General features: G+C 46.0%; 1 protein-coding gene across 1 annotated transcript in view; it reads right to left on the bottom strand.

The window, feature by feature from the left end:
• The window catches only part of LOC138471465 (xenotropic and polytropic retrovirus receptor 1 homolog), a 245232-nt gene that overhangs the window by 90779 nt on the left and 129629 nt on the right, over window positions 1–24824 (bottom strand). The window contains exons 7-9 of the mRNA XM_069609088.1: window positions 21950–21964; window positions 6468–6655; window positions 1321–1500 (exon numbers count right to left, since the gene is read on the bottom strand). Coding sequence (XP_069465189.1) covers window positions 1321–1500; window positions 6468–6655; window positions 21950–21964 — 383 coding nt within the window. The remainder of the gene's footprint in view (window positions 1–1320; window positions 1501–6467; window positions 6656–21949; window positions 21965–24824) is intronic.

The following is a 24824-nucleotide window of genomic DNA, read 5'->3' as shown; positions in this document are numbered from 1 at the left end:
CGATGGGGAATTGCCATTTCTGCTGCCTGACATCCCGTTCCGCCACAACTTGTGATATCCCGGTGTCACGGGGATATCTGTCGGCAGAAACATATTTACAGGGTCGGCGGCAACCTGCCGGTGGCTCTGGTGGGTTACCACCGACCTCGAAATGAGGTTCTACATGTCCGACCTGTGCTCGCCCTCCATTACCCACTAAACTCTACTCCCACTTTGTAGGTTTTTCACGATTTACATGGAATTGTACTCTTTCGGGAAGTGGTTTTGCGACTTCTGATTGGCTCATCGATGTATGTACTCTGAGTCACTTACCAGCCTGCGATGTTATGTGGCGCAATTGTAGGTGAGGTTAGGCACGGAGGTCATACGTGTTATTAGACATACATCACTATCTAATATAAAAATTCAAAACAGTGTTATCCTCAACATGCAAGCTTTAGTAACTAAGTAAATAATTTTGTTTTAAAATGAACCTTTGTGATAGTGTTACATTAAGGCCTTGATGTAGAGTCTTGCGGAGGGAGTCTTTCTGCCAGGACTCTGCTTTTAAACAGGCCCCCATGCCCGCTCATAGTGAGGAAGGAATCTGCCAGGCGGAAGTGCTTCCCCGTGCAGCGAGGTAAGTTACCACGCCTGCCTGGCAATGCTGCAGATGTTAACAAGTTCAAGCTGGTGGAGTAGCCGGACTCCTGCTCACTCCCTGGAATTGGGAAACCCCAGCAGAGGAACGGGGGAGCTAGCACCAGCCCTGACCAGGTGGCGGTGGAGGGTCTGCTACCAGTAACTTCCTCTGCCCACCTTTCATTGAGCAGCCATTCGTACTACTCAGTTTAGTCGTGGAGGTGAGCAGGCCCAGCGATGGTTCAGCTTCCCCCAGCCGAGCTAATGGGTGCTCTGCCTCTAAACTGAGCGGACCCCCTAGCTGTGGCTGGAGGAGGAGTTCATCTTCGCCCACACCTCTTCAAGGGGTCTCTCCTGCTCAACACCTAGGGCATCGCGTGCCCCCCGTGCCACTTGACTCGCTAGACACTGTCTGCCCTTCTCCTCCCCGCCACCCTGTACAGCTGTACACCTCCTCTGTGCCCCTCTGTATGCTACCCCCGCTGTATATCTGTTCTGTGTTACCTGTGAAAAGCGCTCTGTTGTGTATCTGTATTGGTGTATACCTCTGTAAAGCACTCCATTGCTTCTCCAAGCTAGGTCTGTGCTCAATAAATACAATAATAATAATAATAATAATAATAATAATAATAATAATAATAATAATAATAAAAAGTCACGTGAGCAGAGCCCTTATTTCCCCCCACTGAGAAAACTTACCATCAACTTGAGTAGCCAAACTCTTGACTTGTAGTAGAAGGTTTTGGTTGGATTGATGAAAAGTAAAAGCATAAACATGTAGAAAGCTAGCGGGTTGAGCTGCAGTGGAATAGGGAGCCAGGCGCTGTAAAGGCAGCTTAAGACACTCACACACCAGGCCACGGCGAGAACTCCGGCCAGCTGAGAAGGAAGAGAAACAGGCAAAGTAAGACCATGAGCACATTAAGTCCTACTCTAATTCATTCTGAAAATCCCGCCAAATGTTTGGTTGTTTGTAAAGTATCAATGATATTTTACTAGCATTGAAATCTTCTAAACAACTTTGTTCCTTTCTGTGCGTCTTTTTTCTCTCCCATTCACTTCCCTCTCTCTCACACACTCTTTCTCATTGTCTTTCACTTCCCTTTGATCTCCGTTTCATAATATATATTAATCAGTTCGACAATCAATAAAGACAGCATTGGCCCAGTCAATATCTCATCAAACCCCTCAGGGCAACAATCCACAATGGCTCCTGAGTGTACGGCCCATTTGTTATATGTGCAAATAAAATGAAAGTTAAGGGCTTGCCACACTACCAGGGCGATACCCACTTCATTTGCAATTGCAAATACACTTTTGGTTAGCCGGTAAAATAATCTGTGAGTGGCAGGGCAGATTCAGACCTGCATCCTTCCAAGGGCGATACATTGAGTACTATTACACTGGGTAATAATAACTCCTTACAATGCTGCTACAGAGGAAGCATCTGGCATGAAACACTATATTGACACTTATTATATATACATCATTATCTACAGGTGCCTGTGCACTGGAGGCTGAGCATGCCCATAAGCCCATACACACTGGGCCTCATTACACGGACGGCGGTAACCATGACGCGATTAGCGCCATGGTTGCTGCTGGTATTTTATCGAGTCCAAGGTTGGCGGGGCGGTAATTCCCCATAGGGCTCAATGGGAATGGGGAAGGGCCTTGGTGAATGGGGAATTACCGCCCCGCCAACCTTGGACTCGATAAAAGCTCCCATAGGGCTCAATGGGAATGGGGAAGGGGCAAATAACGGTACCGCAATTAGCAGTACCGTTATTTGCCCTGAAGTCCCTCAGCGGGTCCCTTCCTTAACGTGTGGTCTGGCCACACGTTAAGGACGGGACCCGCTGAGGGACCTCGTAGTATGGCGCTAAGGAATTACCGGTGCCGGTAATCCCTTAGCGCCATCCATGTAATGAGGCCCACTGTCATAATTATTCAGAGACCAGGCTTTTCTTGTCAGGCCATCCTCTTCTAAAATCCGACGACAGGCAATAAGGAAGAGGGCTTTTGGAACCCCACGGGGGGTGGCAGACATTTCTTCCTAGCATCCACAATCAAAGGGTGTCTGAATACGCATATACGGTCCAAGGTTACATATGATTTATGAGAAGCCTGAAAGAATGGACTGGCATGGGAAGCCTGTGAGAATGGACTGGCATGAGAAGCATGTGAGAATGGATTGGCATGGGTGGCCTGAGAGAATGTATTAGCATGATAATTCTGAGAGAAGGGACTGGCATGAGAAACCTGAGGGAATGGACTGGCATGTGTAGCCTAAGGGAATGGACTGGCATGGGTAACCTGAGAGAATTGACTGGGATGAGAAGCCTGTGAGAATGGACTGGCATGAGAAGCCTGAGAGAATGGACTGGCATGAGCAGCTTGTGAGAATCGGCTGGCACAGAGAAATCTGAGAGAATGGACTGGCATGATAAGCCTGAGAGAATGGACTGGCCTGAGTAGCCTGTGAGAATGGACTGGCATGGGTAGCCTGAGAGAATGGACTGGCATGGGAAGCCTGTGAGAATGGACTGGCATGAGAAGCCTGTGTTGGGCTGACATGAGAAGCCTGAGAGAATGGATTGGCATGAGGAGCTTGTGAGAATGGACTGGCATGAGAAGCCTGAGAGAATGTACTGGCAAGAGAAGCCTGACATGGACTGGCATGAGAAGCCTGAGAGAATGGACTGACATGAGAAGCCTGTGAGAATGGACTGCTATGAGAAGCCTATGAGAATGGACTTGCATCAGAAGCCTGAGTGAATGGACTGGCATGGGTGGCCTCTGAGAATGGACTAGCATGTGAAGCCTGTGAGAATGGACTGGCATGTGAAGATTGTGAGAATGGGCTGGCATAAGAAGCCTGAGAGAATGGACTGGCATGAGAAGCCTGTGAGAATGCACTGCTATGAGAAGCCTGTGAGAATGGATTTGCATCAGAAGCCTGAGAGAATGGACTGGCATGGGTGGCCTCTGAGAATGGACTGGCATGAGAAGCCTGAGAGAATGGACTGGCATGAGAAGCCTTTGAGAATGGACTGGCATGTGAAGCTTGTGAGAATGGGCTGGCATAAGAAGCCCGAGAGAATGGACTGGCATGAGAAGCATGGAATGGTGGCATGAGAAGCCTGGGAGAATGGACTGGCATGAGAAGCCTGTGACAATGTACTGGCATGGGAAACCCGTGAGAATGGACTGGCATTAGAAGTCTGTGAGAAATGACTGGCATGAGAAGCCTGAGAGAATGGACTGGCATGAGAAACATGTGAGAATGGACTGGCATGAGAAGCCTGTGAGAATCGACTGCTATGAGAAGCCTGTGAGAATGGACTTGCATCAGAAGCCTGAGAGAATGGACTGGCATGAGAAGTCTGTGAGAATGGACTGGCATAAGAAGCCTGAGAGAATGGACTGGTATGAGAAGCCTGTGAGAATGGACTGCTATGAGAAGCCTGGGAGAATGGACTGGCATGAGAAGCCTGTGACAATGTGCTGGCATGGGAAACCCGTGAGAATGGACTGGCATGAGAAGTCTGTGAGAATGGACTGGCATGAGAAGCCTGAGAGCATGGACTGGCATGAGTAGCCTCTGAGAATGGCCTAGCATTGAAGCCTGTGAGAGTGGCCTGTCATGAGAAGACTGAGAGAGTTGAGGGATAGGATCAGCTTGGGAACACCGAGAGCCCTAAGGCATGAGAACCACAGAGAGAACCGTGTGAATGCAAATGGAACCATAAGGAACCTCGCCCGGAAGGGTGACCCAACCAGAGGGTGAGAGTATTAGCTGCTGGCTGAATGACAGATCATGGCACTATATACCAGAGACAAGCTAGCAATGTGGGATGGCCACCATTTCCAAAGAGAGTGAGCTGGGCACAATATCCCTATAAGTGAACTGGGCACCCTGTACCAGGGAGAGAAAATCAACCATAGTGAGCTTGGCTCTGTAACCTTGAGATTGTCAAGCAGAGTGATCTGCATGCTAACCCTAAGACTGTCACGAAGCAGGCCTTTGGGGCCTTATTACATGTTTGGTGGCATCCTGCCGGTAAATCTGGTGAGATACCACCAAACGGTAATACCGTTACCACCACTTGGTCTGCCAGAATTACCTGGTGGTGCTACCGGCGGGTTTCCGCTGGACTTGTAACACTTTTCCAGCACCTGATATACCAGTGACATAGGACTCCATGGGAGTGGGGAGACAGAAGCAGTGGCACTGTTGCTAACGGTGCTTCCATGACAAGTCTGCCTACCAGGCCCATTGCGCCCCGCAGGTCACACCTCCCGGGCGCAAAGGCCCCTGCAGGCAGACTTGTAGTGTGGTGGTTCAGAAAGGGTGCCGGTTTGTTGCAACCAGCATCTTTATTTCTGGACCGCCAAACTTGTAATGAAGTCTAGGGGAATCGCCTGTATTTGGTGGTGGGGTGCCGGAATTACTGGCAGCTCGGAGCTGTAGGTAAATCTGACCACCCCACCACCGAGTGTGCCGGTGCGGTAACATGGCGGTGTGCAGTAATATCAGCCACACCGGCACACTCATTAGACTATATTTAGGTGCCAAAGACCATGCTGGGCTCTAGAGCTCTAAGAGTGTGTTTTGGCAGCAAGCAGGCTGCTTGCCGCTGCACCCCTGAGACTGTGAAGAAGCATGCTGAGCACTGACACCTGTGAACCACAGCCTGGGATTGGTCAGAAAACCAGAGGTAGAACGCTATCCTGACCAGTTAGAGAAGCCCTGACATATTCTGTATTCATCTCCTACAGCTTTTGCGCAGATAGTTTGGGAACAAAGAGCATCATTTTCCTTGTTTTTATATTTGTTTTCTAGATGAACCCATAGAACCTACTTATCTCTTTATCCATCTTGACAAGAACCAAGTGTCTGCAACTTATATCTCCTCTGGTGTGTTTTGTCGGTCAGCTCCATGCGTTAACAACTGCGAGCATTTGCAACCGCAACATTACAAATGTGCGTGTGTTCTGTCTGCATTTCTTTGCCAAAATGTGAGATTACAGTTGGAGGTTGAAGAGATCGTTTTATTAAACATTCAGGTGCTTTTGCACTAAGCTCTAACTCCTTTCCTTGCTTATTTTCTTCATGAGTCTGAGTACAAATTCTGACCTTCACCAGTCTTGCAAATAAAATCCCTTGACATGTATCAAAGGTTTTCCGCTCAGGACCCATTTCATTCTGCACAGAAGGTGATCGACTACCCTCAAATCCTTGGATTAAAAAGTGTGTTCTCTAGGTTTTGTACTTAAGCAATAAGCCCCTGGCTGGGGGTGCATTACCACTTCAGGTAATGCCCCGGGGCCCATGGTCCCAGGGCATTAACTGAAGCGGTAATGTGCCCCGCCCCCCACCACCCCCCAGTGAGCGGCTTATTTCTACTAGTACACCAGCCGGTAAAACCAGGGCACTAATAGAGTCTTTTTAAGTTGCCAGGCGGGAGAAGGACTGTACGTAGTCCCTTCTCTCTTTCCATGGTGGCATTTGAAAAATAAATAAAAAAGTAAATAAAAAAGATAGCCGCCATGGAAGGTGAGACCTTTCCATGGCGACCATTGAAAAAGTAAACAAAAAAGGTGTCCACCATGGAAAGGGAGCAGGGACTACTTGTAGTCCCTGCTCCTTTTCGTGGTTGTCCAGACCGCAGCTTCAACCAGCCGGACAAAGGCTCTGTCAGGCCGTTAACGACCCAGCGAGTGCCAATTATATTAGGTATCTGGAGTTCAGGCATTTCACACCAGCTTTTGTAACACCTGTGTGAGCTTCTCTGTGTATTGTTACTGACTTGCAAATGAAATAGGCCTTTTTTACGATGTACCTCAAACAAGTGCTGGAAGGACAGATGGTTCCGGGGATCAAGCTCAAAGATCAGTATGTGGTTAACTCCAGCTTTCCTCCAGCCATAGTTATTGATCCCAAGCAGGAAGAGAGACTCAATGATCAGGAACCCACCTCTGTACAACTTGAGCAGTGGCCAGAGAAGGAGTGCACTGGGCGTGTGAAAAACTGTGAACAGAGAGGAGAAAACAGGTTAGCATACATGAAGGGCGAGGATGAACCATAACGTGCCTGCAGAGTGCGCTCACTGGCGCACAACTCCAATTTATGACATTGATTTATATGTTAAGGGATCTTCCTGCCTCAAACATGTCACCCACTGGAGTTGGGAAGTAGAATGTGGGGGCTCTCATAAGCGCATCCTGACCTGGAAGTTATAAGTCTAGCCTTCTCAATTACCCAAAGTCTGGAGTACCCATTGTTTGCCTGCATTCAAAATCAGACTGTATATTTCTTTTATGCTATCAGCCCTGCTTTCGGGGGCAGGTAGGGCCAAGGACAGCCCATCAGCCCAAGTTCAGTGTAGGCCCTATTGTACCTTTGGCCTCGATGAGGGCCCAGGGGTGTTCCCTGCCCTGTCCATTTCAAACAAGGGGGTGATAGCTATTAACACTGTGGGGTCTTTGGGTGATTGTGTCTGTACGTGTGTGTGTGTCTGTGTGTGTGGTGAATGTTCTGGGTGGGTGCCTGTGTGGAGAATGCAGTGTGGGCGAATGTGTGAGAAGGTGAATGGGTGAGTGACTGGTGAATGAATGAGTATGGATGTGATTGTGTGTGTATGCTCTGGCTGGGTGGGTGACTGTATAGAGAATGCAGTGTGAGTGGATGTGAGAGAAGTTGTATTGGTGAGTGACTAGTGGGTGAATCAGTATGAATGTGATTGTGTGTGTCTGAATGTTCTGGGTTGGAGGGGATATGAGATGATGTGTATGGGAGAGTCACTGGTTTGCCAATGGGTATGGATGTGACTATGTGGTGGTTTGAATGTTCTCGGTGAGTGTGTGCCTGCGAGGAGATTGCAATGTGAGTGGATGTGAGAGAAGTTGTATGGGTGAATGACTGGTGGCTGAATGAGTATGAATGTGAGTGTGTGTGTGTGAATGTTCTGGGTGGGTGGGTGCCTGTGTGGAGAATGCTGTGGTCGGGAATGTGCTAGAAGATGTATGGATGTGTGACTCGTGGGTGAAAAAGAATGAATGTAATTATGTGTGTGTGTGCAAGGCTTTGGGAATACTGGAGCATTTTGTCATTTCCTTAAGTGGCATAGCATGTTTTACTGGCATTTTCGGGCAAAGCCAACTTCATGTGTGTTATTACATGGCTAGACTGCCATTTTGGTGCATCCAGTTTCGCCATTGCTTACTGTGGCATGACATTTTATTACTGGGCATCTCTGATAAAGAAAGCATGAAATGTGGCATTACATTGTTAGACTGGCATTTTGGTACATCCTGTCTAGCTATTTTTTACTGTGGAAAGCAAGCGTGATAAGTGTTCTTACGTGTCCAGACTGGCCTACATTGGAAACTGTTTGGACATGTTTTTTTTATGGTGGTATCACACTTTTAATGGACAATCCAACACGAGTAGGTTCTTAAATAGGGGTACTGGCATATATTGGCACAGTATATTTGACTTTTTTTAATAGTATAATCACTGCAATTATGTGCAAAGCGAACATGAGTATGTTCTTATATGGGAATACTGGTATATATTGGAAGAGACAGCATAGAAACATATGGGCACAGCCAGCATGAAAAAGATTTTCATACTGGCATATATTGCGGAGAAAGGCATGAACATGCACCCGTGCACTTTTGGTGACATGCATCTACTGGATTGTTTCATAAGTTACCCCACAAAACTGATTGCAAACTGGCCTTTTACCCAATTCTTCACAGAAAGTTCAATGCACCATTTTAACCCATTATTAAAAACATGTTCTCATGGGGGAGAATCCCCTCCGACTGGCCAAATCTAATGTGGTTATTTTGGGCTCCCTCACTAGGCTTAGTCACAATCGCATACTTGTGGCAAATATTTGCACCCTCTGATAAAACAACTCACCAGCACCAATGGTGGCTGGTAGTTTTGGGTGCCTGTCACCGTCCCCTTCTTTCTACGCTAGGTGAAACATTTAAGCTTTGATTAAAACACATCCTTACATCTTTCACCTGGAGCAGTGCGTGCCCCTAGAGCGGCATGATCATCCTGGATGTTGCACACATGTGGTGGTTCGGGGCTACCTGAAGTGTGGCGTGCCCTGTGCTTTTTTTTGTAACTCTGTTTATTGGTATTTGTATATATTCACATTACAGAAATACATAAGCGTATCATTCTACCAATACCAGAAGAACCAACAATAACAAATGGGCAACAACACCACAGCAGTACAATATACTATCGAGCGAGAAATCATCAAAAACATAACCATAAGCATTGCATGTGTAGGTGGCAATGAGGAACATAGCCTGGGGGGATGCAGAGTTCTCAGTACTCGGGGTGAAGCCTTCACCTGTTGGTGTCAGACGAGCGTAGCCTCCACATATCCCCTAAACATATAGGATTATGACTCTTGTAATCAAGGAGGCATGTCGTCTGAGGGATTGAACACCGCTTGTACGAGAGTATTTCATGCCTCTATATTAGTAGTGGATTCCTTAAGTACTTTCTTCATGGCACTATACCATGTTATGTTCTCAGCCATGCACCATTACTTCATTGCTTCAAATCTATCCTCCACTTAAAAATACTTCGGGCCTTAATTTTGTTTCCACGTCATAGTGATTCTCCGCTATGCAAAGAATCAACAACTTTTCACGGTGTCCAGTCAAAGGTTCGAATGAAAAAGGGTTGAATACAATACGTTCGACTCAAAAGGATCGGAAAAAAAGGATCAAGTGCCTTTTTTAAATGTTTTTTTTTTTGGGGCTTGGTATAGGTAAAAATAGTGGTTTTTGGGCAAAAAACGTGGGTTTAAAAAATGCATTCGATTTTTTGGTTTTCGGTCCTTTTGATTCGAAACAATTGTATTTCGAATCTTTTCATTCGACCCTTTCACCTACAACCGGTGCCACATGTCTGACCTTATCAGGTCAGGAATAAGCACCCAACAAGCATTCACTCAAGGTCGAATGATACCTACGTATCCCAGCAGCCTGAAGCGTCAGCTTCAATTGTTGCCAAAAATCGAGGACCCTCAGGCACTTCCTGAACATATACATGATATCTGCAGATTCGTTACAACACCAGGGGCAAGTTGGGCTATTAAGCAAGTTTAGCCAGTGTCAAATAAGTTCTATAGTGGACATCCAGCTGTAATAGTCTATGTCTAGCATATCTAGAAACACGCTTAACAAACATTAACACATTATCCCATTGTTGGTCCTCCAATGCAAAGCCTAAGTCTGATTCCCATGTCGATCTTCGACACTCTAGTGCACGCAACTGACAACAAACCACCGTACTATCGCGACACTGGTCTCCAGCCATCCTCCAGCTCATACAGCAATTTGTCATGGTTAGGCTCCTCAGGCCACTTAGGCCACTTCTTTTTCGCTATCCTGGTGTTTCCCATATATCTGAGGAATGGGCCTTTATGTAGCTCATAACGTTCCATCATATCCGCAAATCCTCTATGTACGCCATCTTTGGCAACATCACTCCGGGAGGAGATACCCACATCTTCCAATTTTCTCATTGAAACAAGATCATCTCTATCCATACATATATCTACTGGTAGAGGAACGTGTGGGGAGTAAACATTCTGCAATTTAAGGATTCTCAATGTCCTGTTCCACACCTGCCTCCACAGCTTCAGCATGTAAGGCATTCCCCCATACATTTCTCAGTGATCCATGAAGCTTCCTTAATCACAGCCGGCTGTAAGGTCTCCATTAATAGCCCAGAATCCAGAGTCATGTCATTTGACATCCATCCCACCAAGTATTGCAGCTGGGCTGCTAAGTAATATAGCTCGAACCATGGGCTCTGTATGCCTCCATCCTAAAATTTCATATACAGTGTAGTCAGTGCTATTTTGTGCCTCCCTCTGCCCCAGAGAAATCCCCAAATTAGAGAGTCCAGAGTTTTGTAGAAAGCAGCAGGAATATAAAACTGTTCCTCACCTTTGCCTGTAACCTGATGTTTAAGCGCCCATATACCCCTGGGTCAGGAGCGCTATATAAAATAAATAAACAAGCAAAACAAACAAACATTGACAAAGTGATACTGCAGACGCGGCAGGATGGTCATTTTCACGAACGCCACTCATCCCCTAATGACAAGGGCAGCCTACTCCAGAAGCACATAGACGGAAGCAAGTCATCAACAGCCCTGGCAGTATTAGGTTCTTGTGTACTCTCAGCATTATGCCATATATTTATTTCCAGGTAACGAAATGAGTGAACCTCCGATCTGAGACCCAAGTCCGGCAGTTCGCCGGGGCTATAAGTGTGCATCTTTGCCAAGGGGAATTGGCAGGATATTTCTCGGCTGAAGGAGGTACCCGAGAGTTCGGCAAAGTTATCGAGCACCTCAATGACCAATGGTAAATGATGTTCCGGTTTGCACAGGTACAAGAGAACATCGTCTGCATGAAGAGAAATCAAGTGTCGAGACCTTCAACCCATATTCCAGCTGTGCTGAATTCACTTTGCACGTATAGTGCTAGCAGCTCTAACGGTAATATGTATAGCATCGGTGACAGTGTGCAGCCTTGCCTGGTGCCTCTACAGATATCCCAAGCCACAGAAATATATTTACCCATTTGAACCTTCGCTACCGGTTCTGAATATATCAATCGTACCCATCTAATAAAGCCTCCTCCAATCCCAAATCTGTGCAGTGCCCCATATATCCTTTCCCAGTTGACAGAATCAAAAGCTTAATTGCATCAAGAGAAGCCACTGCATACATAGCTTCATGTGATTGTGTCCTCTCAACGAGGTACTGCAATCTACGCAGATTCCTGGGACCAATCCGGATTGATCTTTGTGTATTTATTAATGAGCCAATGACATGTTGAAGGCGTCCTGTGAGAAATGCGTTAAGGAGTTGTATATCCTGGTTCTGCATAGATAGCGGTCTATAAGATCTGCATAGTGCTCTGATCCTTCCATGGTTTAAGCACTGGGACAATCAATGATTCCTGCATACTGGCTGGCCGATGCCCAGATTCATATGCCTCCTTAAATACCTTAAGCATTATGGGTGCTAAATGATTCCCATATTCTTTATAGAATTCTGGGGGAGGCCGTCGCCACCCAGGGATTTCCCAGTCTTCAGGGACAATATCACCCCCTGGAGTTCCGCAACAGTTAGCGACTCTTCCAAGGAGGTGGCTTGTTCAGCGGCGATCCGTGTCAATACTTTCTGAGAAAGTGTGTATTCTACCTTGTCTATGTCTATGTCCACCTGCCCACTGTCCCAGTACAAATCTTCATAGAATTTACTAAAAGTGTAATTTATTGTTGCCTGAGATCGCCAGCTACCCCACATTTGTCTTTAATCACAGCAATAGTGTGTCACGGTCACTCATTTCTACAGGGCCATGCTGACAGCCTTCCTGACTTATCTCCCTCTCCATGATTCTTGGCCACATATATACCATAGTAGAATTTCCTGAATCGCTCCCATGTTGCACTACACTCTAGCCTAAGGTTCAGCATTTACAAATCCTTGGAGATCCCTGAGACCCCATTCCCGTCTAATACCTTAATATTGCTTACCAATACCTACAGTTCTGTCATCAAGGATTTCCTTATACCACCCGCCTTAGCAATCGTGGCCCCAGGAATCACTACTTTGAGTGTTTCCCACACCGTTTCCCACCTATTCACTCGTCCTACATTTCTCTCCAGGAATTCCGTTATAGTATCTGCCATGTTGTCTCTAAAAATGTAATCAGATAAAGCCTACGCAGACATGAGCCATGTCGGTATCGATGGTGGTACTCTCGCCCAAGACCAATAGACAAGCAGTGGGGAACAGCCCGAGATCAATCGACCTGTGTAAGTTGCTTCAGTGAGCTCATTCAAATGTTCCTTCTCAGCAAACACATAATCTTAGTATAGACAGTATGTGGAACAGAGTAGTATGAATAACATCTGTCACCATGAATTGCTTTCCAAACAACAACATGGGCTAAGCCCCTGAGAATAGTATGAGGAGCGACAGAGGTCGCAGACAGCCAAGTACATTTTGAGTCTGATCTATCCCTTGCAGGGTCACGTGTACAATTAATATCACCTCCCCAAACTCAGAGCGCACCCTTCAAGTGTGACAGCCTACCATACAGCGAGCGAAAGAAATCAGATGTTGCATGATTAGGGGGATAAGAGTTAATAATATCCACATCTCTGCGATCAATGTAACCGTGAACAACAACCAGCCTACCCTCATCATACAATTCAGTTTTGATCAGCTGGAAGGGGACTGAAGCAGTGATCCAAACCAGAACCCCTCTTGCATACTTATATGCAATACCCAACTCCACCCCATCTAGCTTGTGCGATGTTTTTACCTATGCATCCAAGCCCTACCATAAAACCGTGCAGTACTGGCATAGAAAACATCATGATGGCCAGAACTCCCCAGAGAGTGCACAGGGAAAACATGAAGAATAGGCTGCCACCCATTTTTGCCTATGTTGTGAGCAAAGGAGGGCACTGCCTAAAACCACCATTGGGATACACACAGTAGCCTGAAACCATTGGGAATGGCAATGCTGATTGCCAAAAAGCAACTCAGAACTGTGGGAAATTCACTTTCTTAATCCCAGAAATGGTTGCAATACCGGTACTCACCACTATCAGAAAGCCGGCGTTTTAAAACCACCAGAATTTTGTGTAAAACTGAACGGAGGAACCCAAACCAGACCAAGGAAAGACTTGCTAAGAGGTGGATACAACGTAAAACTATATTCTGAAATGACTTGAAGGAAGTAATTATTTAATGTATAGGTAAAAATTGTAAGTTTGATTTAAACTGGGAACTAAAGTGACATTTACCTGAATTCTGCCTGACAACTACCCCCGACAGGAGAAACCTGCTCAGCCACTCTTCCCAGGCCTAGCTGCATCCTGCTTCCCCACCAAAAGGAGTTGACACCTCTCTGATTGAATTACCTGGGGACTGCAGGAAACTGAACAATGGACTCAGGCAAATGTTATATTGGGGGGGCTGTAAAGTGGCTTCCTCTTGGGAGAAGGGGGAGGAGAAGTGCCTCTGGGAGCCACCCGAGCTGGATGCGGGGGCAGGCAGAAGCTTCCCCCATGTGCTTTGGAACCTAAACCACACCCATCTGGGCCAGAGCATAATTTTAAAAAGATAGATAACTCATAGTGCGGACTTGTCATAATTATATAAGTAATATCATTATTCTTGTGATTTTTCTGTGCACGTTTTAAGAGGCGTTAGGACCCTGTGGTGTATTCTGGGGGGTTGGTAGCGGAAAATAGGGTCTCACTCCAAATGTTTGCATGTTAAAAATCTGACACTTCATCAATTAATGTCCATACTCCTTGCGCACATGTGTGTAATTTTTGGTAAATGTCCGATATTGGTAAACCAGTCAAACAGCGCAAAATGTTGTCATTTTTGAATGCAAGCCCCCAGGAAGATCAGAGGTGGACAAGCATGGACCATAAGGAATATATAATGTGTACATGTAATTTCAACAAATTGTGTATCTGGAAAATATATATTTGAATCAAATATAGATTTGTGGGCAAATTGACCAGGGGAGGATCCTCTGACCCATAAACAGACCTCATCATGATGACAATCCATTTCCTTCCCCCAATCATGGGAGAGGGGAGAATTGGGCCAATGACAAGTAGAGAGGGGCAGGCTCAGTTATGCCACGCACACACCCACTTCCAAAACACACAAAAAGAGACTGCTGGGACAGGTAGAGAGATTCAATTCCATTTTCTGCGGGACGCTCTGCCGGGAGACTCCAGACTTCACATCCATCAATCTTCAGAGACCAGAAATTTACTTCAGAACTTAAAGCAAGGGCCTAAACCCACAAACTGAGAACTCTTCTCAGCAGGCCTCAGCATCCTTAAAATCATCTGTAAACTATTCCACAGCCGGGCGAGCTGTTTGAATTCTGTGCCAAGAACTTTTGCCGGAACCGCAGACCAGACCCAGACCGCTGTGAGCAGAACCAGAGATCCGGATCGCTGTGAGCAGAACCGGTGCCTGATTGACCCGCCAAGCAGAGAGAACCGCCGCTGGATGTGTTGACCAGATCCGTGACGAGGCCAATTTCAAATTTATATTGTGAGTACATAGCAGAACTGTGCAGAACCAATCTCTTAGTTAAAATAATCTCATCCAAACTATTTTAACCTAAGTAGAACTGCCTCCTAGTAATCCTGTCATCTGTCATTCTAAAGCTGCAAACTGTCACCTGTCATTTTGAGTTTTACTTTAAATCCGAAAAACTACCTTTATTAAATCGTCTGTATCTCCTGAACCGTTTGGGCTAGGAACGAAATTTTAAAGCTGTGATTCTAGGCTTTCCAACGAACCTAAAACCGACTTCCTACTCCCTATACTTTTTCCGCAATCGCGATTTACGCACTCGCAAAATTTACTGCGATTTGCGATTTGGCCTGATTTCGTCATCTGTAAAAAGATAGCCGCTTTTTGCCTGAACTGCTAAAATTGGTTTGAAATCTGCTAATTACACATAGAATTAATATAAACTAGATATCACCCACCCTGAACCTCTAAAGGGAATTAAAAGCATTTTTAGCACATTTCTAACTTCATTGTCATCACATTCAAAGCATTTTGGGCCTGTGTCTCAAACCTCTACCTGTTTTCCTCTAGGCTTGCTGGGGGGGAACTGCATTTCGCATTGCATTTTGTTGGGATTCTTGAAGACTGTGCTCTCCTTCCATTTCTTACATTGCATAGGGGGGGAGTGAATTGTCAAGGAAAAGTGATTACATTGTCTTTTGTTGAAGCTATATCAAGTTATTTTCTGTACTGCATTTCATTCATCATTGCGTTTCCTTGAACCATATAAAGCATTCTTTCCCACCTTATTCTTCTGTTCCTATTCATAAGTTACCTCTTGCTGATTACTGCTCATATTCACAAGTGTGATATCCAATATTATTTTATTATAAAAGTGTGATAGATATATATTGTTATATTTCTCAAATAAACCTTTTAAATTTGCAAAACAGACCTACTTCTTGGCTCAGTGGGGTCAGGAGGATTCTAAGAGAGGGGTGTTATATAAGGGGTGTCATCCAGAGTACATGAACTGGACCTAAAAATATATCAATAAGGGTTTCCCTCAGCATCCCAGACTAGGCATTGACTTAGCTGTAGTGTTGATTGAATATCGCTTACAAGACAGAACTTTGCTCTGCTCCGCCGGCAGACATGGCTTTCCTGCAAGAGTGCAATTACTATTTTCTTCCTCTGCAAATATGAACCAATTATGTACATGCACAATTATGTATTCATTCCTCTAACATTCTACGTCAGTACCATGACTGTCTCCATGCTACTCATAAAGGTTTCAGACCTCACTCTCCAACCATACACCACTTACAAATTGTTCACATGTCTCAGTGGAAGTGTCACATCATCCCACACCAAATGCTGTGGATATTCCCTCCGCCACCATGACCATATAGCTCGTATTCCAAGTGTTACATTAATGCCCTGAAAGAAACCAAACAAACCAGAAAAACAACATGCCATCAACATAATGGCAACAAAACGGCTCAACAGCCCCATACAATTCAAGCCAACCTGCATCCTGAAGGAGAGAACACTCTCCAACGTCAGCAGGCAGTAGGGTACGAACAGCAGAGGTATCCCTCCTTACTGTCTAAATCTTCAGGGTTGCCAAACCTTGCTCCAGCTATGAAGGTCAGCATAACACTCTGGGTATAAGTCAAAAGAATGTTAGTCAGTGTGGATTCTGTGAGATCGAGCACCATACAGCTATCAGACCAGGTCGATGCCATGCGCAATGTCTCATCATACAGCAAACTGAAGGCTGACCTTTTGATGTTTGCTTGTCTCCATTTGTGGACTTCATCACCATTCCATTATGGTCCATCCAGCTATTTGTGTTCTCCAGGTTATCGAAAAGATAGCCTTCCCTTTATATAACACCTATAGTTTGGCGGGGTATATTAGCATGTACTTGAGGCCTACGAGTCGATGTCTCTCCTTCGTTGGAACAAATAAGTTCTGCTCCTTTTGGACCATTGGTGTATAGTCCAGATAAACAGCCAACTGCGAGTTTCCAAGTTGTAAGGATCCACCTTCTCTGGAAAATTGAAATATCACTTCCCTGTTTCTGAAACTAAGAACATGCGCTATAATGGGTCTTGGGCAGGTCCTGGCATAGGTCGAGGATGCCGGGAACAGTGTGCCCTTTCAATAGTGAAGCCTTGGGATAACTTCCCTGGGCCAATTTCCTGTAGGAACATGATCGCTACATACATCGTCGGTACATTATCTTCCTCGCTTTCCGGAATACCTCTCATGCAGATGTTATTGCGCCTAGACTGACCTTTGGCGTCCTCCACCCGCAGTTCCAGTGCTGAGTTCCTGGATTTCACCTCACATACCACAGCCTCCAAGGCCCATGTCGCAGACACATTTTCTCAAGTACCGTTTTGGTGGTAGCTACACGGTCAGACAGTGAGCATACATCTTGGCATAATAGGTTAAGATCTATTTTAATTTGGTTTGTTCTGCCCTCAAGTGAGCTGCGTAGCGTCTATATCGCAGTCAGGATCAGGTCTACCTGTTCCAGAACTTGAGCCTTCAGGTCAGCAATGTGGATGTCTTCCCCCCTTAACCGCAAATGATTCCATTATGGATATCTTCTATCCCCCTTATACTTGTGATCCCGCATGGGTGTCAGCTCATGGTCAACAGGGTAAAAAGTAGCCTCTCTGTGGTGTCCCTCACCCACAAGTTATCCTGAGTATTTAAAATAACTCAGCGGTTTCACATGCCCTACATTGGCTCACTGGACCAGCAACAGGATTCATACATCGAAGAAACTCTGCAGTCCCAATCCTTTGCACACCCCAACCTCAGTTTGCACGGATCGATCTTTTAGGCCACCACAACACCCTCATTCTTCAAGTGGCCTGTTACCAAGCTTGGAGCCCCACTCTGTACTCAAATTAAAACACTGCAGTGACATGGCGTGATATAGAGGAACTATGCAGGGGATTCCTTGCCATTGCATCACATTCATGTTATAATCATTGGTGTCAAGATAATTCTCAAAACCTCTGCACTTTCCGGTCTCCAGTGGGGGCATGGTGACAAAATGCTCTCAGGTCACACTGCCCGCGATGAATCCTCATCTATCACCAGCTATTGACCGCAGTGTCAGCCATCACTTCAAATATCATCAAGGGCCATGCCTTTGATCTTGTGCATGGTGGTTGTTTTGCAATCTCAATGCATGTCGAAGCACTGCCACAGCAGCTTCCCATCTCACATCCAACATACACACGAATCCCCTCCAGTCTCCCGTCACGCAGCGCTGCCGCTAGCTGACCTGGTAGGATGAGACCGAAGGTGTCCGCTTTCACCAATGCAGGCATCTCACTGCCATCACTCGCATGCCCTGCCACCACTTCACACTGCCTCTAAGAACACTGTACAATGGTTGGAGCAGGAAGGGAAGGTTGGTGGCAGCCCCTTTATTAATCCGGATGCTGCAGGGGACTTCACTCCGCTGCCAGCACCATTTTGCTTCTCCTCTCAGCAGGTCGCGTACTGGCATCTTCATTCATGTTTTTCAGTTCACTGAGCCTATCTAGCAGTCGGATTGTCATCAAAGTCACAAAATCCACTGTCGTAACAGTCAGGAAAGAATCACTGGCGAAATTAGAATCCTGCACACCATTAAAGGATTGTAAAATGGATCTCATCCAGGAGCTCACACTGCCTGCGTCTTCACAGCATTGACTCCAGCCACACCCCTGTGCCCTCTGCGTTAAGGTGCTTGGGTGGGGGCTCAGAATGGCTTGTGGTGGGGCCTACAAATGTTGTGCTACACCACTGCCTGCATCATAAATCAGCCCTACAATGAAGAAACATTTGAATCGGGCCTGAAACAAGCCGTCATCATCATGCCCAGTCCCAAAAAACATGCTGAAGCCAACCTTGTCGAACAACCACATGTTCCTGTTCAACACCCATGCCTCAGCGTTCATCTTTGAGGCAAATGGTGTTTCCCACTCCAGCCAGCCAAGAAAGTCAAAACGTGTATGGCAATAGACCTAAGACGGACATTGGCATGGTACACTATGGGGTTCATCTCTGTCGCCTCTGAAAAATAGCAGGAGTCTCAGACTCCCCTTCCCATAGTTTACGTCCTTACTCTTCAGTCAAATTCAAATGACTTAAACCGGGCCCCTTCCTCTCAAGCTTCTTCCAGGTCGAGTGCGGAAACCCCTATTCATCACAGCTGATGCTTCCTAAATTCAGAGGTAACTATAACCACTTCTATTCTAATAACTCAAGTCTACCGACTCATCACTATGCATATAAAAGGGAAATGTGTGGATATGTGTGTGTTTCTGTTCGAAATGGTCAGCATACTTCTCAAAATGCTACAAACCTGAAATGTTGCATGTGGGTAGGTTCCATGGGGTAGACAATGTAACACGTATAAAATAGACCTTTTCTGATTTTTTTAAAAAGCAGTCTACGATGCTTATCCCTGCTGTACGGCTCTTGGCGCCGTAGTTCTGCTGTAGTTCTACGTTCATTCTTCCTAAAGTTCAGCCGTTCATGAAAACTTTAGTAGCTCATTGTTCCTAAACTTTCTACACTATCAGCATTCTAGCTGACGTTAGCGGCACTCACTTTTGAAGCCATGCGAGTGACACAATACAATCCTTTTGTAGTGATGCTGGTAACAGGAAACAGCGGATGTCTCTTCAATAGTGTATTCAATGATGTTGTCCGTCACATTGTGGCAAATTTCTCATGATAATTACAGAAACTTAATTTCCTACGGAAGTTGAGGCATGTAGGCATCTAACAGTACAAAGCTTACATGCTTCAGCCATACACGTACTGGTACGGCACATCAAGCGTACATGCTTCAGCCCTACACGTATGGCTGCTGCCTCGGCTGTAGATCGGGACACCAGTAATGTGGCTGTGCAATCTCAACGCTCCAACTCAAAGTAGCTGGAACTGATTCACGGGATTCATGCTTTTCTCATGGTCAGCTTTATGTGGATTGCTCCAGGGTTGGAAACAAAGATAATTTGTTCACACCAGCTCCTTCAGGAAAGACTAGCAATATTGCCTAGCATTTCGGTGCTGGACTGCCCCTGGGCAGGACAAAGACTGCTCTGTGGGGAAATGTCTTCTCTGTGAAAAGAACAGCGAGCTAAAGACTTGGTTGAGACTCTCCCAGGGGCCATCCACCCAAGAACAAGTCAATGGGCTGTGTTTGTGCTGGTAGAGAGTTTCCCAGACCCCCCTCTGTTTTGCATACCAAGTTACTTTGGGTCTCACCCTAAGTTACCAGGGGAATCCAGACGTGGACCCCTTGCTCACTGCTCTTAGAGAGGCACAGCTTCACCTCACTGATGATGCCCACCTAGGCTGAAACACGTGTATGGGGTTGCTGTGGTACTCTTGTTCAGAGGAGAATTGCCTAGCATTTCGGTGCAGGACTGCCCCTGGGCAGGACAAAGACTGATATGCGGGGACATTTCTTCTCTGTGAAAAGAACAGTGAGCTAAAGACTTGGTTAAGACTCTCTCAGGGGCCATCCACCCAAGAACAATCAATGGGCTGTGTTAGTGCTGGTAGAGAGTTTCCCAGACCCCCCTCTGTTTGGCATACCAAGTAACTTTGGGTCTCACCCTAAGTTACCAGGGGAATCCAGACGTGGACCCCTTGCTCACTGCTCTTAGAGAGACACAGCTTCACCTCACTGATGATGCCAAACTAGGCGGAAACACGTGTATGGGGTTGCTGTGGTGCTAGAATTGCCTAGCAATTCGGTGCTGGACTGCCCCTGGGCAGGACAAAGACTGATATGCGGGAACATTTCTTCTGTGTGAAAAGAAAAGTGAGCTAAAGACTTGGTTGAGACTCTCCCAGGGGCCATCCACCTAAGAGCAAGTCAATGGGCTGTGTTCGTGCTGGTAGAGAGTTTCCCAGACCCCCCCTCTGTTTTCTCTACAAAGAATCATTGGTTTAGTTCATTAAATAAACTTCCAACTAGGACCGAAGTAGGAGTTACCCTGCGAAGCATGGGTACACCTACTAGTCATCAATAAACAAAGCCAGTCCCAAACAAACATGGGCCTAACCAAACATCTTGGTTAGGTGTGTCGTCCACACCTAACCATATGGAAGGCACACAACTGCCCGGCAAAGGCACGGCAGAACATAATGTTCTTTACTGTGCAAGCCACCAAGAACAAATCCAGACCTGAATGCAAACGAATCATAGAAGCTCAACCCAACTAAGGACAGAAATTCTGCTTGCCTCATCTCCCCCGCTCTACAATGCCACATCATTTGCCTTCATGCTGAACAGCTTCCATATTGTAAATTGGTCTCTTTGTGCGGTAAGCAATATGAAATTCTGACCTTGCTCTTCAATGCGAATGCCAGGAAACCACCCTGGCAGTATCAGTGAGCTGCAGAAAAGCAACAGTGGATCACTTTGATCTTTAGAAAAGGGGAACAATTTCAGCTATGCATCCTCAGAAGCATTAACGCGTTCATCCCTGAACAAAAGCAATGGTCAGTGGTACAAGCACTTTTACTCTCAACACTAGGTAATTTAAAGGGCATCTGGAAAGTCTTTCTGAAAAATTAACCAGTGCCTTTGAAAGCCATGCAGCAATGTCTGCGATTGTATCACACAGTTCTGATCCATCTACATTGGTTAGCCATGGGAGACTGATGTGTGGTTAAAACAGCCCTACTCACAGTCCGCAAATGATAGGGGAGTGGTGGGAAGAAGGGTTGGTTTGATCATGCTTGCAGAACGGCCAAATCAGCACTTTTAGATGCCTTAATACGTCCAGCGATGGATAGACGGAGCATTGTTCAAACCCATTCTGACTATTGCACGGCAATTGAGCAAAGGAAATTGGAGTTGGAAAATAAGGCCTGGGAAGAATTCTTGGAGGCGATTAGGTTGAATGATGCAAAGGGTTTTGGGGAGTTTGTTAAGGGTGGGCCCTTTGACAAGGGAAGACAGGGTCTGCAGGGTACACATGTGGGGACGGCGGACTGTGCCTCTCATTTCGGACACTTTTTGAGGATGGTTGTTCCCAAAAGAGAAGGTGCCTGAGGGCGTTACTTTATGTTTCACCATGGAGGAGGTGATGAAAGCAATTGGGGCCCAGTCATGAAACCGAGCTCCTGGCCCGAACTCCAGGATCAAATTGATTTCTGGGCTCCTGTGTTGACCCAGGCTTTTAATGCCTGCATGAGTTTAGGGCATAATCCACCTTCTTGGAAGATGGCGACTATCTTTCCCATTTTCACAAAGGGATATGTAATTTTGCCCTCATCCTATCGCTCAATTTCTCTCTTGGATACCTCTTTTAAATGTTTGGATGGATACTGTTGGGTCATATAGAGAGCTGGCTCACAGAGGCCACAATCCTTACAGACATCCAATTTGGGTTTCGCCCCGGTTTGGATACGATGAAGCAAGTGCTGAATTTGTACCTATTGGTGTCCAGTTTTGTGTTCTGCAGGGTTAAAGTGGTTTAGCTTGCCTTTATGGACTTAATCACAGCCTTCAGCAAGGTTGACCATCCAAGGTTGTGGGCTGTGCTTGAGACCATGCGATGCCCTGAGGAAATTCTGCGGGAGATTCTTGCTGACAATAGGGCCAATGTTCAATTTGGACCTGGGGGGAAGTGTACAGAGTGTTTTCATTTAGGGTTGGGGGTTCGGCAGGGGTGCATGTTAGACCCATCACCCCCATACTCTTCATTTTGTACATTAATGGACTATTGAAAGCTTTGCTGCGTACCAGGGTGGACTTGCTGAAATTGACAGGTAGGTCCTTTCCTGTCTTAGCATATGCAGACGATACAGTGCTTATGGCCAGAACCGCCAGGGCTTTACAGGCACTGTTTGATGCTTATGCCTCTTTCATGAACAGTCTGGGACTGAAGATTAACACGGTCAAATCAGCAGTGATGGGCTGTAGTGGAGGTAGGAAGCTCATTAAGATGCGGCTCATACTGTGTAATGGGGAGGTTATTCCCAGGGTGGCAGAATATGATTATTTGGGTGTCAGATTTTCCGAGATGTTGAAGGCTAGTGCTCATGTTAAAAAACAGTCCTTGAAGATGTGTCAATACTTGGAGGGCTATCTCGTTTCTCAGCAAAATGCAAGGCTCAGCATTTGCAATCAGCCCCGGTATCTTAAAAACCTATTGAGGCTCCCTGTTTCTTCTTCTTGCGCCTCGGTGCATAGGGAATTGGGGCTGACCTTTTAGGAGGATGATTGGGTAGCTGCGCCGAGTATTTTATGGCTGGGAATATGGGGAAACAAAAATGTTACTCTATGTCATTTTGTTATAAGATCTACGCTGAACAGGGACCTGTGGGCTAAAATACCTTGGCTGAGGTCGGTAAAGGAGCTTTTGTGTCAGTCCAATGTTCCCGTTGTGCCACCTTCAGCAGTAATATTTTCACCGCAGGAAGGAAGATCATTTAAGGAGGCAGTGACCCCGGGGATTGTGGTCAAACGTGCTCTTGCAGCACGGGTAACACAATTGGACAGTGCTCACCAGCTCATTAGAGGGATCTCAATTTTACAGCCATATCTTGTCTGGGCCAAGAATAAACATCACAGCTGGCTCATAACCAGGGCAAGATTTGATTGTCTACGGCTGAGGGGAAACACATCGAAATGTGTGGTGCCCCAAACAAAATTTTTTGTCATTTCATACTGATTTGCGCAGGCTATTGGAGATCAGAAAACTGACAAATCTTCTGATCCTAAAATGTACGGATCTGCGTCAGTACAGGCCAGCCATGTTTTTTTTACTGACAGTGGGGACGAAATTAATGGCATCGGCTCTGTTGTCATATTTGAAGGCTGCTTTGTACAGAAGAAAGGCGTTTTTATGAGGTTAGAATTTTATAATGCATGGTTTTCATATTTTTTAGAACATTTTAACATGTTTTGGTGAGTAACTGATATACTATGTATTATCTGTTTATGTTATGTTTTACCGGTGCTCTAGTTTCCGGACCGGCAAACTTATAATGAGGACCATAATAGTTTCAGGGTTCAGAGGAGAACCTTGTAGAGAGCATTTATTCAGACAGCAGTATCGCCAACATGATGTTCTGGACATAGAATGTTGTTGCATGTGGGGTGCAGTGATCACTGGATTACAGTAATCAGGGTGTGATCGGGTGGGGAAAATGAAATTGGCACCGTACTTGAGCGTACAGCTGACTTTGACATATGTACATTACATTGGCAATTCGATGCAGTGAGCAATGACAGGTTTTGGTTCTACTCATACAAGATATTGGGTCAAGAGCCAACGCCAGGTCTCCAGAATCAAGGATCACCCCCAGCCTCTAGACCACGTCTTACATTATTTATGATCCCTTCCATCCTTCCTCTTTTCTTCCCTTCAACCGCGGCTTCCTTCTCCCTATCGACCTCCTTCCCTCTGCCCCATACCTCATTCTCTCCATCCCTTGCTTCCTTACTTACTTCCTCCATTCATCCACTCAGCAATCCACCCATCCATCCAATCAATCCATGCATCCATGCACCCATCCCTCCATCCGTTCACCCAATCCATCAATCAATCCATCCACAGCCATCCACCCAATCCCCTCTCTCCACTTGCTTATTAATTCCCTCCCTCTTTCCTTCCATCACTTCCTTCATCTAGACATCCATCCGCCTACCCATCCAGTCCCACATGCATCCATCCAACCAAACACCCACTCATTCCTCTCTCCACTTACTCATTAATTCCATCCCTGCTTTCTTCATCACTTCCTTCATCCATCCATCCGGATCCATCCATATATCTACTAGCTCATTCATTCCCACACTCAATCAAATACACAGAAACAGAAACTGGGAACCTGTCCATACTCTTCGCAATAAAAGGCCAATCCTTCTAGGGAGAAACTGCATCTTGGGCAGATCCTCCTATCATTAGCCGGACCCTACTTGTAATACCTTGTGTCTCTCATACTCCACGGTTGGATGTTACTTCTGATTACTGGGCCTGGTTGAAGCCACCTGCTGAGAGCTGCACTCCTGATCCACACCCGCTGATAGCTGCACTCC

This window comes from Ambystoma mexicanum, chromosome 8, assembly GCF_040938575.1.
Source record: "Ambystoma mexicanum isolate Mex_15411 chromosome 8, UKY_AmexF1_1, whole genome shotgun sequence".
NCBI lineage: Eukaryota > Metazoa > Chordata > Amphibia > Caudata > Ambystomatidae > Ambystoma > Ambystoma mexicanum.
Note: the sequence above shows the minus strand (reverse complement) of the source record. Positions and strands in the feature narration are given on the sequence as shown.